Source organism: Rattus rattus, chromosome 7 (genome assembly GCF_011064425.1).
Source record: "Rattus rattus isolate New Zealand chromosome 7, Rrattus_CSIRO_v1, whole genome shotgun sequence".
In the NCBI taxonomy this organism is placed as follows: Eukaryota; Metazoa; Chordata; class Mammalia; order Rodentia; family Muridae; genus Rattus; species Rattus rattus.
Genome location: NC_046160.1, coordinates 111,365,344 through 111,381,265, shown reverse-complemented (window position 1 = coordinate 111,381,265; position 15,922 = coordinate 111,365,344). Strand labels below are relative to the sequence as shown.

Below are 15,922 nucleotides of genomic sequence, written 5' to 3'. Positions count from 1 at the left end.
GCATACGCTTGTGCCTTTGGGTACATTCTGAGTGAAGAGGTTCCAATAGACCTATCTGGGTGGAGAACGTAATAGGCGGTGGGTCAGAATTATGTGACCTCAGATAAGCAAATTAGCTTCCATGTCCTTCCTTCAGATCATTCCAGTTTGGAAATAACTGCAGTCATAGAAATTTAACTTTAATGGGAAAATTGAGGATTTCTGGACCTGATTATAGTTTAATACTTATTGCAGACCTTGTGATTAGTTTTACCAGACTTGATTTGTTGAGCTGGTATTGCCACCTGCTGGACAAACAGTAGAATTGCACTGCCTTACCTAGTGCAGGAAGCTACTTAAAAAGTAGACCAGATGTACTTTAAAGAATTTCTTTTATTACTTTTATTTTTTACAGTCCAGTTGTTACTTCCTCCCTGTCATCCCTCCCACAGTTCCTCATCTCATTCATCCTCTCCTCCGCCCCCACCCCTGTCTCCAAGAGGATGGACTGCCCATTCCCTGGGACCGCAAGTCTCTCCAGGGTTAGGCACATAGTCTCCCACTGAGCCCAGACCAGGGAGTCCTCTGCTGTGTATGTGTTGGGGACCTTGGACCAGATCTTGTATGCTGCCTCATTGGTGGCTCAGTGTCTGAGAGATCTCAGGGGTCTGGATTAGTTGAGCCTGCTGGTCTTCCATGGGATCGCCCTCTCCCAGCCTTTCCCTACTTCAGCCACGGGGTCCCTGGATTCTGTCCATTGGTTGGGTTTAAGTATCTGCTTCTGTCTCAGTCAGCTGCTTGTTGGGCCTGTTGGAGGACAGCCATGCCAAGCTTCTGTCTGTAAGCACCCATAGCATCAGTAATGGTGTCAGGCCTTGCAGCCTCCCCTGAGCTGGATCACAATTGGGGCTGTCACTGGACCTCCTTCCCCACGTCTCTTCTCCAGTTTTGTCCCCACAGTTCTTTCAGACAAGGACAATTCTGGGTCAGTGTTCTTTTACTGTGGGGTGGCAACACACACACTTGATGCCCGGTCTTCCTGCTGGAGGTGGGCTCTACAAGGTCCCTCGCCCACTGTAGGGCATTTCCACCCTGCTCTTCTGTCGAGGAGCCTAGAAGCTCCTCTGCGCTAAGGCAGCCCCACACCTTTTTGCCTAATTTCCATGTGATTTGGTGTTTTAGTTTTATCCTGTTTGATTTTCCAATGTTTTATCCTCTATTGGAAGCAGCAAGGTTTGTTCAGAGAGCCATACCGATACCATGCCTGCTACTGTGGGCTGGTGAGAGTAGTCAGGGGCACGCGTAAAACTTTCACAGCCATGATGGTGGATGCATCATGCTCAACTTGGAGGTTGAGAAAGTGAGGTTTTGAAATAAGTGGCAGAACCGTGACCTGTCCTCTCTGGTTCGGTGGTCTATGCCAGAAGCCTTGCTTTAGTTGGCCAGGCTCCCTCTCCCTCCCTCCCTCCCTCCTTCCCTCTCTCCCCCTCCTTCCCTCTCTCCATTTCTCCCCCTGTCTCTATGTGATAAGGTTCAGCTGTGCAGAATTCACTTGCCAACGTTGAGAACTGTAAAGGGCAAGTGAGGACCCGTTACCCCCTACCTCGTGTCCAAAGCAGATGTCTTGGTGCCCCCAGTCTTACTTTAGATAAGGGGTAGGGTTTGTTACTTGACAGTTTGCACATTCCTCTCCTATCCTATTTGCAGTTAGGTCCTGAGCGTGAAGTGGGTTGCTTACAGGGATGATAGTTTAGCGTGACAGTATTGTCTCAGAAGGAACGTGCTATACGCGGTAACATCTTTAAAAGGGAAGCTCCTGGAGGAGAGCTCGTTGTAAAGGCTCTGGTGCTGCTCGCCACAGTCTCTCCTCATCCTTGATATGTTCCTGTGGACAGTGAACCTTTACTGCATCTGTAAGGCTATCAGGCAGGCAGCCTGTGCAGTGTAAAATGCTTCTCAAGACAACATTTGTGGGCCGCCATCCGCATATCATCTGGGAAGTTTAGATAGAGATATTCAAGGGCCCACCTCAGGCTGACTGAATTAGACACTGGGCGACGGTACTCTCAGGCGGAGTTGTCCAACAAGCCTGTGTCTGCGTGCCATGTGTGTGCAGACCTGGCAGAGTCCATACAGAGCATCAGGTCTCCCGAAACTGGACTTTTAGACGGTTGTAAGCCTCTTTGTGAGTGCTGGGAATCAAGCCAGGGTCATCAGTCAGTGCTCTTAACTGCTGAGTCCACCTCCAGCCCTCAAAGTGGCCATCGTGTTAGAGTCAGGATTTAGTTAGCTCTTTATTCGGGCATTTTTAAATCTTGAGAGGTATCAATGGTAGTAGCTTAAGTTCTGTAGGCAACTCTTCATGGGCTGCATGCTGCCCTGCTGACGGGAATGCAAGTAAAGTTTTCTGTTCAGTCATTGTAAACCACCCATGTGCAGCATAGAAGTGTCTCCTTTTAATGTCATCCTTGTGGAATGACAAAGTGTTTCAATGTCTCTAGACAAGAAACATGCTGTTACAGTGCTTAAAGCTCATAAATATTGTCCAGTAACCCGCTAAAAGAATCAATGAAGTTGATTAATATAAGCACGTAAAACTTAAGACAGCCCTCAGTGAGCATTCTTGAGGCCCATCCTTGCTACCAACTTAAGATGTGGCAAGTCACTCTCAGCTGAAGATTGCAGGCGTTGGCTGTGAAGCATCGTGCTGGAGCTGGATTAGGGTGTAGCTGAAGAGGGTCATGTAATGGACTCTTTGTTTCTGCAGGAGCAACATGACTGTGCAGTGTGATGTTTACATAGAGACCCCTCGGACTGGCGGTGTGTTCATTGCTGGAAGAGTGAATAAAGGTGGTATCTTGATTAGAACTGCTACAGGAGTTTTCTTCTGGATTTTTGCAAATGGCTCTTACAGAGTTACAGCCGACCTGGGTAAATGACATACTTTCATGGGTCATTACTTACTTTTAGCCTGTCTACGTGTCTGCGTCTACTGGGATGAATTTCAGCATGTGCTGGCAAGTAGTAAGCGGTACAGAGTCCTAGCTATTTGATTTGTGAGGAAAGGGCAGCTTGGTAAGTGAGAAAATAGCAGTCGAAAGGCCTTTAGGGCACTGGGACATGCAGTGCCGTGAGGGGAAGGTTTGTGAGGAACCCGGTGAAGGAGTGACAGGAGAAGAACACTGAGGAGACACTCGAGACTAAAATGTTGGTGTTCACAGAAATCAAAACAAGTGGAGCCTCTTAACATGGAGAGCTCCTCTTCCCTAATCTACATGGAAAGAGTTTGCCTTCCCTGGCGGGCACGTCTCAGTAGCACTGGCCTGTGTGGAACAGCTTCCGGGGCAGGGTTGACACTGAATCACACCTACCTCACACGGCTGTCGTGGCACAAGCCCCTGTGGTGGTAACTTCTTGATTCTCAGTCTCTCGACTTACTCCTGCATTAGAAAAAAAAGAAAGAAAAGAAAATCAAAGAAAACCAAAACCAATCTGTTCTGTAGTTTTCTGCTCTTTGCCCCAGCTCTGTAAGTAGAGGTAGCTGGTGGTAAGAGCACTGCCCATCGGGCTGAACCTCACTGAGGTTTTGATTCAGAGCAGAGCCAGAGACATGGATTGACGTTCCCTGAATCCCTAAAACTAGTTAGTGGTGGAACCGGAACTAGGAATTTCAGTCTGCATCTTCAGTTCCCACTGTTGCAGAATTAAATCACCTGCTTGATGTCTGGTCCTGGGCTTCTTCCAGCATTCAAATGTCATACGTGCAAGATTAGCTTATTCTCTTCTATTGTAAGTCACTGCAGTTCCTGTGAGCAGATCCACTCGCTCGCAGCCTTTTGCAGTCTTAGGCTGCTCCAACCAGATGTTCCCCATTAGATGGTAATCTATTAGACTATGGTTAGTTTTAAGGTATATCTCATTCACTCTGCTGTGAGTGTATGTGTGCTCTGTGGTGTAGAATAGAACCTTAATACATGTTGTGTCGTGTGCAGCTGAATGAGGTATTTTCCTTTTAAATCAGGCATAGATCTGGAAATGAAGGAACAGTGTCCCACTGAGGTAGATTTAACTACATTCAGGTGCCCTGGGTTGCATGATCCTAGGACTTAGGGCCTAAAAGCAAGCCTGTTGAGATACTCGTTTTGTGTTACAGGTGGGTGGATAACATATGCTTCAGGACATGCTGACGTTACAGCGAAGCGATGGTATACACTCACCTTAGGCGTTAAGGTGGGTATTGCTGATGGGACAGAATGGAGATAAATGTGTAACGTTCTAGAATTTCCTGTTATAAAACAAATGGGGGGATGTGACAAGTGACGAAGAGCAAGTCTGCTGTGGAATCATCAAACAGCCACCCACAGCGTGAAGGTGCATGTCGGTGGCTCATGGGGACCCAGCGTTTTCTTTCTTCAGCTTTGTCGTTGCCCTGTGAATTCAAGAGTCATTAGTCAAGTCAACAAGTGAGTTGTGGTTCGCACTGTGCTTGAGCGGAGAGTAGAAATAGAATTTAGAGGACTATGCAGAATCACAGGCTTATTTCTGGTAGTTTGGTATAAGCACAGTTTTCTACAGTTTTATTATCAGAGGAGGACACTAGAGAAGGCACGGGCTAAAGGGGCTCTACCATCCTCATCAGCAGCCTCGCTTGGTCACGGTAGAGACAGACAGCGTTCCCAAGGATGCTGTACAGAGAAAGCGTCTGCGACGCGTGGCTCTCCTGAAGCAGTTCTTCCCTGCTTTTGTTTAGGTTGGAAGCAGAAACTGAAATTGAGATTCAAAGAAGTTTTAAGTTTGTTCTCTGTTCCCATCCAACCACTAAAAATGAGAATTCTCATTTTTAAGGTGTTTATATAAGAATTGAAGATCTAGTTGGGATGTGAGGTAGTTTTTTTGACCATACTATTCTTACTGCCTATAATTTGATCTGACTGTTCTTTGATAGAATGATCCCAGACATAGCTCCTGACTGCCTATGTGGTATTGTTGGTGAAGGTGGGTATTTAGAAGAAGACTTGCATTTTACTTTTTAAATTATTTTTGAGGATTTTATATAAAGTATTTTTATTATATTCACACCACCCCCCATTTCCTACCAGATCTATCTCTCATCCCTACCCACATAACTGTGTCCTCTTTTTTAAAACCCCTCAAGTCCAGTTTATGTTGCCCATATCCTCTGGGGTATGTGGTTCTCCATCCAAGCATGTTCCGTCCATCCAACCCTCTTAATGGAAACAGTTTCTCCCTCACTGCTGCTGTCAGTGGCCAGTGGCTTCTCAGCCAGGGTGGGACTTCACAGCCATCTCTTCTGGGCTTGTGTGGATTTTGTCCGGCTTTAGCTTGTACAGGTCTCATGTGTGGTGTAACAGTTGCCGTGATTTCGTATGTACACTCCCTGCTACGTCAGGGAACAGTTTTCCTTATAGTCACCCACAGTCTCTGGCTCTTATAATCCCTCTGTCTCCCCGTCCACCAGTGATCCCTGAGCCTTGGGAAGATGGGATGAGTGCTATGGGCGTCCTATTAGGGTAGAACATTTAGAAGCCTCTCACTCTCTGCACCTACACCAATTTGGGTCTCTGTTAATCACCGTCTACTACAAAAGGAGGCTTCTCTGATGGTGGCTGAAAGATGCATTAGTCTGTGGCTCTGGGCGTTAAGTCATTAAGAGTTGGCTTAATAGTATGTATGTTAAATGGAATGATAGTAGTGGTGGGATCTCTCCTGGATCCTAAGACTTGTCTAGCCAAACTTTCTTGGTCCTGATAATGGTGCCAGGTAGGTAAGGGAGAACACTGTAAGTTCTGTTCCTAGGTCCAATTCTGCCACTAACGGTTTGAGACCTTGGACAAATCGGTTAACCTCTGACACTCTTGAGGTACATGCTGTATGAGGAAGTCATACTGGGGCTGGGCAAGCATTTTACTTGAAGAAGCTGGCCAGGAGATAGCTGGGCTTTGTGCTCCATGTGGTCTGTGCTGCACTTCTTCAACTGAGCCGTTAGTGAGCAAGCCATGGGAGACAGGAGCTGAAAGATGAGTGTGCCTGATTCCTGTGACGGTGTACTGCAGAAACGGGTTGGCTGTGAGGCCGCTGTTTGCTTGAGCTTTGTTCTAAGTCAGTAAGTTGGACGTGAGAACACACGTGAATTATGAAGAAGTTTGGGGTAGTGTGATAAAATAGCCCCCCGCTCTGACTTTCTAACTGTGGAAGTTAGAGACGACTGTGTCAAGCGAGTGATGCTTGAGGTTAGATGTAAATGAGGCAGAGAGCAAGCTGGGTATAAAAGGTTGTTGGTCTAGCCTTGTGAAAGGGGCATCTGGGACTCCAGGATGACTGGAGCCTGGGCAGTGAGTCCAGGAGGTACCATGGCCCCCTGAGACAAACTATGTTCAATATAGTGTGTGTGTGTGCTTTGTGCTTGTGTGTGTGTGTGTTTGTGTGTGTATGTGTATCCTTCTGCCTGCCTGCCTGTCTGTCTGTCTGTCTGTCCATCCATCCATTGACCCAGTGCTAACAGTTACTGCTCTAGAAGTAGCAGAGGATGTCCAGGAAGTGCTTTGAGATGGAGATAACTGGGAGGTGTGTAGTCAGAGGCATTGGCCTCACATTGGGTGACTTGGACTCAATTCCTGGCTCCTCTGGAACAGCTTTGACATGGAATTTTAGTCAGCCCAAGCCTCAGTGTCTCCATCCATAAAATTAAAGAGCAGTGCACTGTCATTTTGAGACAGACAGATTTGTGGTGGATTCGGCCTGATGGTTTGACTCTCCAGCTCTTTGTCCTTTGAAAGTAGCTGTTCCACACGGCTGGCTGTACACTTGGTGTGTTTTGCGTGTGTGCTCATAGTGTACTACAGTGTGGAGGTAGAGTTTTACAACTTACTGTGCGCCCAGCAGTGAGGGGGATGGACTGGCCACCTTCTGAGAAGGGAACACTTGATTTCATTGTTACCAGCAAATCCCACCTCATGTGGATTTCCCTCTTCCTTCCACTTTACCCCATTGTTCTGTTTAACCCATGGCTACTGCTCTTCTGACGTAAGGGAAAGCATTCCATATGGCTTTGTAGTGACGCGCTCCTCATGGGGACAAAAAGAGTGAAGTAAAGGCTAATTCCTCTTCTAGCTCAGTGCATAGCCCTTAATTAGACCTTAAGTACATGGCCTTTTGCAGAAGGCATTTGGGCTCCAGAAAACTCTGGAGGAATCTCTCCACTTAGCCAAAGTACCAGTGTGTGCAACTATGGAGTTATTTTAATGAATTTTTCTCTGAAGCTTCATAATACTAGAAAATATTATGGGCTTATATTTTGTTTTGATTTTGGGTGAAACATCAGGAAATATCAAGATCTAATGTATTTGGGGAACTGTTTAAGTAGGTACTTCTTACTAATTCTTTCAGAAAAAAAATTGGTCTATTTCGGGCTTTTGCTGAAACATATAAAATTGTATTTTACAGTTCTAGGCCTTGGATCAGGGAGATGAGATGTTTGTTCTTGAAGTTGCTTGAAGTATATTTTTAAATATGCTTCAGAGCCTCTTTTCCATTTCAAGGAACATATTTCTTTCTCTTTCAGGGTTATCTCGCCTCTGGTATGTTGAACGGCAAGATCCTGTGGGAAAATGTCCCCGTGAAATACCCAGGGCATGGCTGGGCTGCGATCGGAACGCACACCTTCGAGTTTGCGCAGTTTGACAACTTTCATGTGGAAGCTGCTCGCTAGTACTCACAGGCCGTCAAGACATGATTTGGATTTTCTGTTTTTGATTTTGGTTCAGAGCTGGTTCTCATTTTGATGGATCTGTATATCCTTTGAGGCTCACAATGAGGAGTAAATAGGGGAAATGGTGCACTTTTGCTGGATCCCGTGAAAGATTTATTTAGAGCTAATTACACAGGGGATGCAGATAGTCTTTGGCACTGTCTGTGGCGGCCCTTACGGCCCACTGTTGGTCAGTCCCATCTTTCAGGAGTGCTTTGAGTGGTTCTGGCCTTGTAGCCTTGGCACTGATACCGAGGTAGCTCACCCTATGTTGTTTGTAAATGCTCATGCAGATGGCTGGGACCACAGGGGTGTTTTTGTGAGCTCGGACCATGCCTTAGTCAAGGCTTCCTTAGAAAATGCTGATGCTTAAGAAGATACCAATGAGCACTTCCACGAATACTTGAACTTGCAGTTCTCTCTCCCACTCTCACCATCTCTCCCTCACCCCATCCCTCTCTCCTCTATCACTGTCTCCTCCCTGCTCCAGGATGATACTTTTGGAATTGCACAAATGATGATGGGATGATTTGAAAAGTAATAAACTAATATCAAAGCCATTTTTGCACTAATAAAACACAACCAGATTAATTGGGTTGTTTGTACTTTAAAACTCTCTTACTTCCAACTTTTAGCCCTTTTGAGAACATTTCCTGTGTTGCAGGAAGTCTAGCAGCTTCCCTGTACGATTCTTGTGCCTTTTGCAGTTCGTCCTCACAAGGGGCTCTGGACACAGCCGAGCACCAGCGAATGCCTTCATCTATCTACGCGAGGCAGGAGGGGCCACCGGGGCTTTAACTAGCTCAGAGTTGGATCATCTCCTCATGTGTTTAGATAGATGCAATTGTTATATCCCCAGTTTATATTTACATGTTGGCAAGCATGTTTCTCATTAGTATGATTATACTAATAATATCCATTTAACATTAATGTAACTCTTAGACACCAATGAATTTTCCATGTGGGTAAAGTGAATTCTGGAATTTCTTGTAAGGAAAAATTACTCACTGAATTAACTCTACTCCGTGGGAATTTGTGCTGCTCTAACATGGGTAGAAGAACTGTGAGGTCTGTATTACTTTTGAAAACTTGAAACCAAGGCTAGATGATTTACTGTTTAGATCTTAGAATATTTTTGAAAAGTAGCATAACAGGTACAATTTATACATTTGAATGTTTCCATTTTAAGTGTATAGTTTGGTAAATGTAAACATTCCCTGGTAACCCACACTCCAGTGAAGCTATTGACGATTTCCATCCCTCCAGAAAGTTCTGTTACACCTGTACACAGTCTTCCTCACTCCTCATTGCAGGCAGCAGTGACATCTCTGTTGCTATAAATAAAAATGTTTGTTTTGAAAGTGAGAGGATGTGCTATGTACTCTTCTGAATGGATGTTTCTGTCAGTGCAGTGCTGTAGGATTTGTCCAGAGTGTAAGGTTTTGCCAATGAGGTACACTCCTCCTTATTTTTGAAGGGAACATTGAATGAATGTACCACAATTTTGTTTTCCCATCTCCTGTTTTTATGAGATTAAAAATAAAACTCATTAAGAGCACTAACATACAAATCTTTGAGAATTTGCATTTATTTCTTCTGGATTAATGGGGGGAGAGAGATTACTAGCTCTTATGTTAAGATTTGTTTACCTTCATAAGAAACCACCATCATTCCTTAAAATGGTCCTGTGATGTACACTCCCATCAGTGTTAGAGCTGCCAATGCTCTGCATCGTGTCTGGAATATATGAAGATTTCTACACATACAGTTATGTCATCTGTGGCTACAGATGTTTGTGCTTCCTTCCCTGCATGGCTGCTTTGCGTCAGAGGCTTCTGCCTTTGTGTTGGCTGGAACTTTGAGGTCCATCCTTGGGAAGTGTTAAGGGCATATGTCCTCACTTTGTTCCCAGTCTTAGGGAGAATATCTTTCCTATTTGTGTAATATCCTAAATGGCTTCTTTTTCCTCTTCTCTCTTCACTCTTTACTATCTTTACATCCCTTTATCTAGGAAAAGTTTCCTGTTTTCGGTTTTCTGAGATTTTTAAAATATAAGTAGGAATTAGACTTGTTAAGTGCTCTGTTTCGATGAGGCAGTTGTCTGGTTTTTCTTTTATCTGTTTATATATTTTACTATTTTATATGTTTATGTTGTATATTGTATTATCTAATGTCCAGATATTAAATATCTCTGCATCCTTAGATATGTCATGCCAAATGGGGTTTCCTACCCTGCTGCTACATTGGCAGAATAAGGGTTTTTGCATCTATGACCATGGGCAATATTGCCCTAGTTTTATTTATATCTTTGTCTGGTTTCAGCTGCAGAGTGATCCTTTCTAAAATTGACTGGGAAATAGTCTCTCTTTCTTTTTTTTCCCCTCTAATATTTTGTAAGATTCTTAAATCTTAGAACTCATAAGTTCTAGACAACAAAGGGAGGTAAAAAGTGGGATACAAATTAGAAAAGAAGAAATCAAAATATCACTGTTTGCAGATGATAGTATACTTAGGTGAGCCTCAAAATTCCACCAGAGAACTCCAACAGCTGATAAACAACTTCAGCAAAGTGTCTGGATATAAAATTAACTTAAATCAGTAGCCTTCTTCTACTCAAAGGATAAACAGGCTGAGAAAGAAATTGGGGAAATGCCACCCTTCACAACAGTCACAAATAAAATAAAATACTTTGGTGTGACTCTGACCAAGCAAGTGAAAGATCTGTATGACAAGAACTTTAAGTCTCTTAAGAAAGAAACTGAAGAAGATCTCAGAAGATGGAAAGATCTCCCATGCTCATGGATTGGTAGGATTAATATTGTTAAAAGGGCCATCCTGCCAAAAGCAATCTGTAGATTCAATGCAATTCCCATCAAAATTCCACCTCAATTCTTCATAGAGTTAGAAAGAGCAATTTGCAAGTTGTTTTGTAATAACAAGAAACCCAGGATGGCTAAAACTATCCTGAACCATAAAAGAACTTCTGGGGGAGTCACCATCCCTAACCTCAAGCTGTATTGCAAAGCAATCATTATAAAAACTGTATGATATTGGTACAGAGACAGGCAAGTAGATCAATGGAATAGAATTGAAGAACCAGAAATGAACCCACACATCTATGGTCACTTGATGTTTGACAAAGGAGCTAAAACCATCCAGTAGAGAAAAGACAACATTTTCAACAAGTGGTACTGGTTCATCTGGCCGTCAGCATGTGGAAGAATGCAAATTGGCCCATTCTTCTTGTACAAAGCTCAAGTCCAAGTGGATCAAGGACCTCCACATAAAGCCAAATACACTGAAACTTCTAGAAGAGAAAGTGGGGAAGAGCCTCAAACACCTGGTACAGGAGAAACTTTTCTGAACAGAACACAAATGACTTATACTCTAAGATCAACAATTGACAAATGGGACCTCATAAAATTGCAAAGCTTCTGTAAGGCAAAGGACACTGTCAATAGAACAAAATGGCAACCAACAGATTTGTAAAAGATCTTTACCAATCGTACATCTAAAAGAGGGCTAATATCCAATCTATACAAAGAACTCAAGAAGTTAGACTCCAAATAACCCTATTAAAACTGGGGTACAAAGCTTAACAAAGAATTCTCAACTGAGGAATATCAAATGGCTGAGATAGACCTAAGAAATGTCCAACATCCTTAGTCATCAGGGAAATACAAATCAAAATAACCATGAGACTCCATCTCATAGTAGTCAGAATGGCTAAGATCACAAGTTCGGGTGACAGCAAATGCTGGTAAGGATGTGTAGATTGCTGATACAGCCACTCTGGGATTCAGCTGGCAGTTTTGCAGAAAATTGGACATAGTACTACCTGAGGACCCAGCTCTACCACTCCTGGACATATACCCAAAAGATGCTCCAACATATAACAAGGACACATGCTCTACTATGTTCACAGCAGCCTTATTTTATAATAGCCAGAAGTTGGAGGGAACCCAGATGTCCTTCAATAGAGGAATGGATACAGAAAATGTGGTACATCTACACAATGGAATACTACTCAGCTATTAAAAACAATGACTTCATGAAATTCTTAGGCAAATGGATGGAATTAGAAAATATCAATCTAAGTGAGGTAACCCAATCACAAAAGAACACACATGGTATGTACTCACTGATGAGTGAATATTAGCCCAAAAGGTGGGAATACTCAAGATACAATTCACAGACCATATGAAGGTCAAGAAGAAGGAAGACCAAAGCATGGATGCTTCAATTCTTCTTAGAAGGGGAAACAAAACACTCAAGGGAAGAAATAGAGGGACAAAATGTGGAGCAGAGACTGAAGGAAAGGCCATCCAGAGACTGCCCCACCTGGGGATCCAACTCAAATACAGACACCAAACCCAGGCCTTATTGCGGATGCCAAGAAGTGCTTGCTGACAGGAGCCTGATATAGCTGTCTCCTGAGAAGCTCTGCAAGAGTGTGACAAATACAGAGGTGGATGCTTGCAGCCAACCATTGGACTGAGCACGGGGTCCCCAATGGAAGAGTTAGAGAAAGGACTGAAGGAGCTGAAGGTTTTGCAACACATAGGAAGAACAACAATATCAACCAACCAGACCTCCCCACTGTGCTTCCAGGGACTAAACCACCAACCAAAGAGTACACATGGTGGGACTCATGGCTCCAACTGCATATGTAGCATAGGATGGCTTTGTTGGACATCAGTGGGAGGAGAAGCCCTTGGTTCTGGGAAGGCTTGATTCCCCCAGTGTAGGGGAATGCCAGGGTGGGCAGGTGGGAGGGAGTAGGTGGTTGGATGGGGGAGCACCCTCACTGAAGCGGGGAGGAGGGAGGGAGGACGAGATAGGGGGTTTGTGGAGGGGAAAGGGGATAACATTTGAAATGTAAATAAATAAAATATACAATTGAAAAAAAGAATTTATAAGTTCTTTCTGTCAGGGTCTAGAGGAAGGACAGAAGACAGAAACTACACCAGAAAAACAAATCAAATTAAATAAAAAAAAAAAAACAAAACTATAACACAAAGGATGATAACGAGCCAAGTGAGATGAAGTACTAAGAACTAAAAGAACTCTAATGGACTTCAAGAATCCACTGGGGCTAGCAGTTTGCCTGCAATCCTAACTCCCAGGAGGCCAAGCGTGAATTAAAGGACACCCACCCTCCACTGCACAGTGAGCACTGCTTCATCTCCACCCTGTCCTGATTTTAAAAAATGCAAGGAAAGCATTAGTAGAGACCAGCTATTTCCTTGGCTGCAGAAGTCTGCACGGAAATAGCAGAAGGTAGGTTTGGTAGACGCTTTTCTCATAGGCTGATGCTTGGCTCTCATTGAAGCTGGTTTAATGTATCCCTGTAGGTCTGCAAGTTTGCTAAGATGCATGCAGGAGCTGGCAACTAGGAAAACTGCTTTCTGGAGTGGACATAAGAATGACAAAGAGCCAAACATCTAAAATCTCTGAAATGTGTTAGAGCAAGTGTAACGCTGACAGTGCATATGTGCAGATCAAACTTCAAAGGGAGTAATAGCTTATTCTGGAGCAAAACACGATTGACTCCAGCCCAGGAACACAGATTTAGGTCAACCCAAACACAAGCTTCTCTATGGTAGCATTTTCATGAAGGTCTTATGGTTACAAAGCAACAAATCATCAATGTAGCTTTAAAGATCAGTTGACGGCAGGATCAGTAGATGGGCAGCAGTGAGGAGGCTGGGGGGAGAGTTTCCGCTATTGTTCTCAGCCTGCTAGCTGATGACATTCTTGATTTGGGTTCAGTGGAAGCCAGGGGCCTTTTCATGCAATCTCAAAAGGGTTTTATTTGAGGATCACAAGGATGTTAATGTGAAACAGAGTTGACAGTGAGATAAGGGGTCAAGATAGCCCAAGATAGTTTGGTTCTAGACCTGTAATATCCCAGTACTCCATAGTTACAGATATTCTAATCAGCCAATCAGCCAATAAGCCTTGGAGAATCTATAGCATGGATGCTATTATTCTGGAAATCAGTTCACACACTTGATCTTTGACAAGGCAGTCAAAAATATACAATGGAAAAGACAAAACATTTTCAATAAATGGTGCTGGTATAACTGGCTGTCTGTTTCTAGAAAAATGAAAATAGACCCATATTTGTCACCATGCACAAAGCTCAAGTCCAAGTGTATCAAGGACCTCCACATAAAGCCAGATACATGCAATGTAATAGAAGAGAAAGTGAGAAAGAGCCTTGAACTCTTTGGCAAAGGGGGGAATTTCCTAAACGGAACTCCAGTGGCTCAAGCTCTAAGATCAAGAACTGATAAATGGGACCTCATGAAACTGGAAAGCTGTAAGGCAAAGGACGAAGTCAATAAGACAAATCAGCATCCTACAGATTGGGAAAAAAATCTTCACAAACTTTGATAAAGGACTAATATCCAAAATATATTAAAAACTCAAGAAGCTAACCACAAAAAACAAACAAAACCCAACGACCCAATCAAAAAATAGGGTATAGAACTAAACCAAGAGGAACATTGAATGGCTAAGAAGCACCTAAAGAAATGTTCAAAGTCCTTAGTGATCAGAGAAATGCAAATTAAAATGATCCTGAGATTGCATCTTGCATCAGTCAGAATGGTTAAGATCAAAACCTCAGGTGACAACACATGTTATTGAGGATGTGGAGAAAGAGGAACACTTCTCCATTGCTGGTGGGATTGCAAACTGGTACAACCACTCTGGAAATCAATTTGGAAGTTCCTCAGAAAATTGAAAATTGATTTATTAAAAGACCCAGCAATATCACTCTTGGGAATATACTCAAAAGATGCCCACCATGCCACAGGGAAACATGTTCCACCATGTTCATAGTGGTCTTATCTGTGATAGCCAGAAACTGGAAACAACTCAGATGTCCCACAAGAGAAGAATGGATACAGAAAATGTGGTTCATTTACACAATGGGATACTACTCAGATATTAAGAATGAGGGCATCCTGAGTTTTGCAGGCAAATGGATGGGATTGGAAAATATCATCCTGAGTGAGGTAACTCAGACCCAAAAGGACATGCATGATATATACTCATTAATAAGCGAATATTAACCAAAAAACAAAAAAAACCAAAACAATAAAACTAAACAAAACAAAAACCAACAACAACAAAAAAGAAAACCCAAGTACAGAATACCCAAGATATAGTCCACAGAACCCCAAAAGGTAAACAAGCTGAAGGGCCCAGGTGAGGACACCTCCGTCTCACTTCGGAGGGAGAAGAAAAGAACCACGGTGGGGGGGCAAGGGAAGGAGGCATAGGAGAGGGAAAGAGGCTGGGGTTGGGGGAGAAGGGAACATGATCTAGTATTGGGTGGGGGAAAAGGACTGAAGCCCTGAGGGTCAGCAGAAAGAATGGAAACAGGTGACCTTGGAAGGAAGGAGGTTGGGAGAGCCCTCCAGAGACCTGGGAAATGAGAAACTCTCAGGACTCAAGTAGGGGGATACCCTAGATAAAATGCCCTACAGTGAGGAGAGGGAACTTGTTGATCCCACTTCCAGCAGAAATAAAGGACATCAAGTGAGGGATAGGGTTGCTATCCCACAGTCAAAAGTCTGATCCATAATTCTTCCTGTTTGAAAGAACTGCAGAGATGGAAATGGAGAAGACCCTGAGGAAAAGAAGGTCCAGCAACAGGCCCAAAGTGAGATCCAGCTCAAGGGGAGGCCCCAAGACCTGACACCATTACTGAGTCTATGGGGCACTCACAAAAAGGGACCTATCATGACTGCCCTCTGAAAGACACAAGCAGCTGAAAGAGTCAGATGCAGACATGTGCACCCAACCAATGAACAGAAGCTGCTGACCCCTCTGTTGAATTAGGGAAAAGCTGGAGGAAGCTGAGAAGGAGGTTGACCCTGTAGGAGGACCAGCAGTCTGAATTAACCTGGACCCCCTGAGATCTCTCAGACACTTGATCACCAACCAGGCAGTATACAGCAGCTGAGATGAGTCCTCCAACACACATACAGCAGAGGACTCCTGGGTCTTGAGTTAGGTCAGAGAAGATGCACCTATTCCTCAAAAGACTGGAGGCCACAAGGAGTTTAGAGGTCTGCTGGGGTGGACGGCGTGGGGATATCCATGTGGGGACGGGGACAGGGAGGAGGTATAGGATATGGAATAGTCAGAGGGTGGACGGGG

General features: G+C 43.9%; 1 protein-coding gene across 1 annotated transcript in view; it reads left to right on the top strand.

Annotated features, from left to right (window-relative positions):
- Positions 1-9,317, top strand: part of Galc (galactosylceramidase) — a 56,491-nt gene extending 47,174 nt beyond the window's left edge. The window contains exons 15-17 of the mRNA XM_032908240.1: positions 2,747-2,910; positions 4,133-4,209; positions 7,562-9,317. Coding sequence (XP_032764131.1) covers positions 2,747-2,910; positions 4,133-4,209; positions 7,562-7,708 — 388 coding nt within the window. The 3' untranslated portion in view covers positions 7,709-9,317. The remainder of the gene's footprint in view (positions 1-2,746; positions 2,911-4,132; positions 4,210-7,561) is intronic.
- Positions 9,318-15,922: the final 6,605 nt, after the last annotated feature.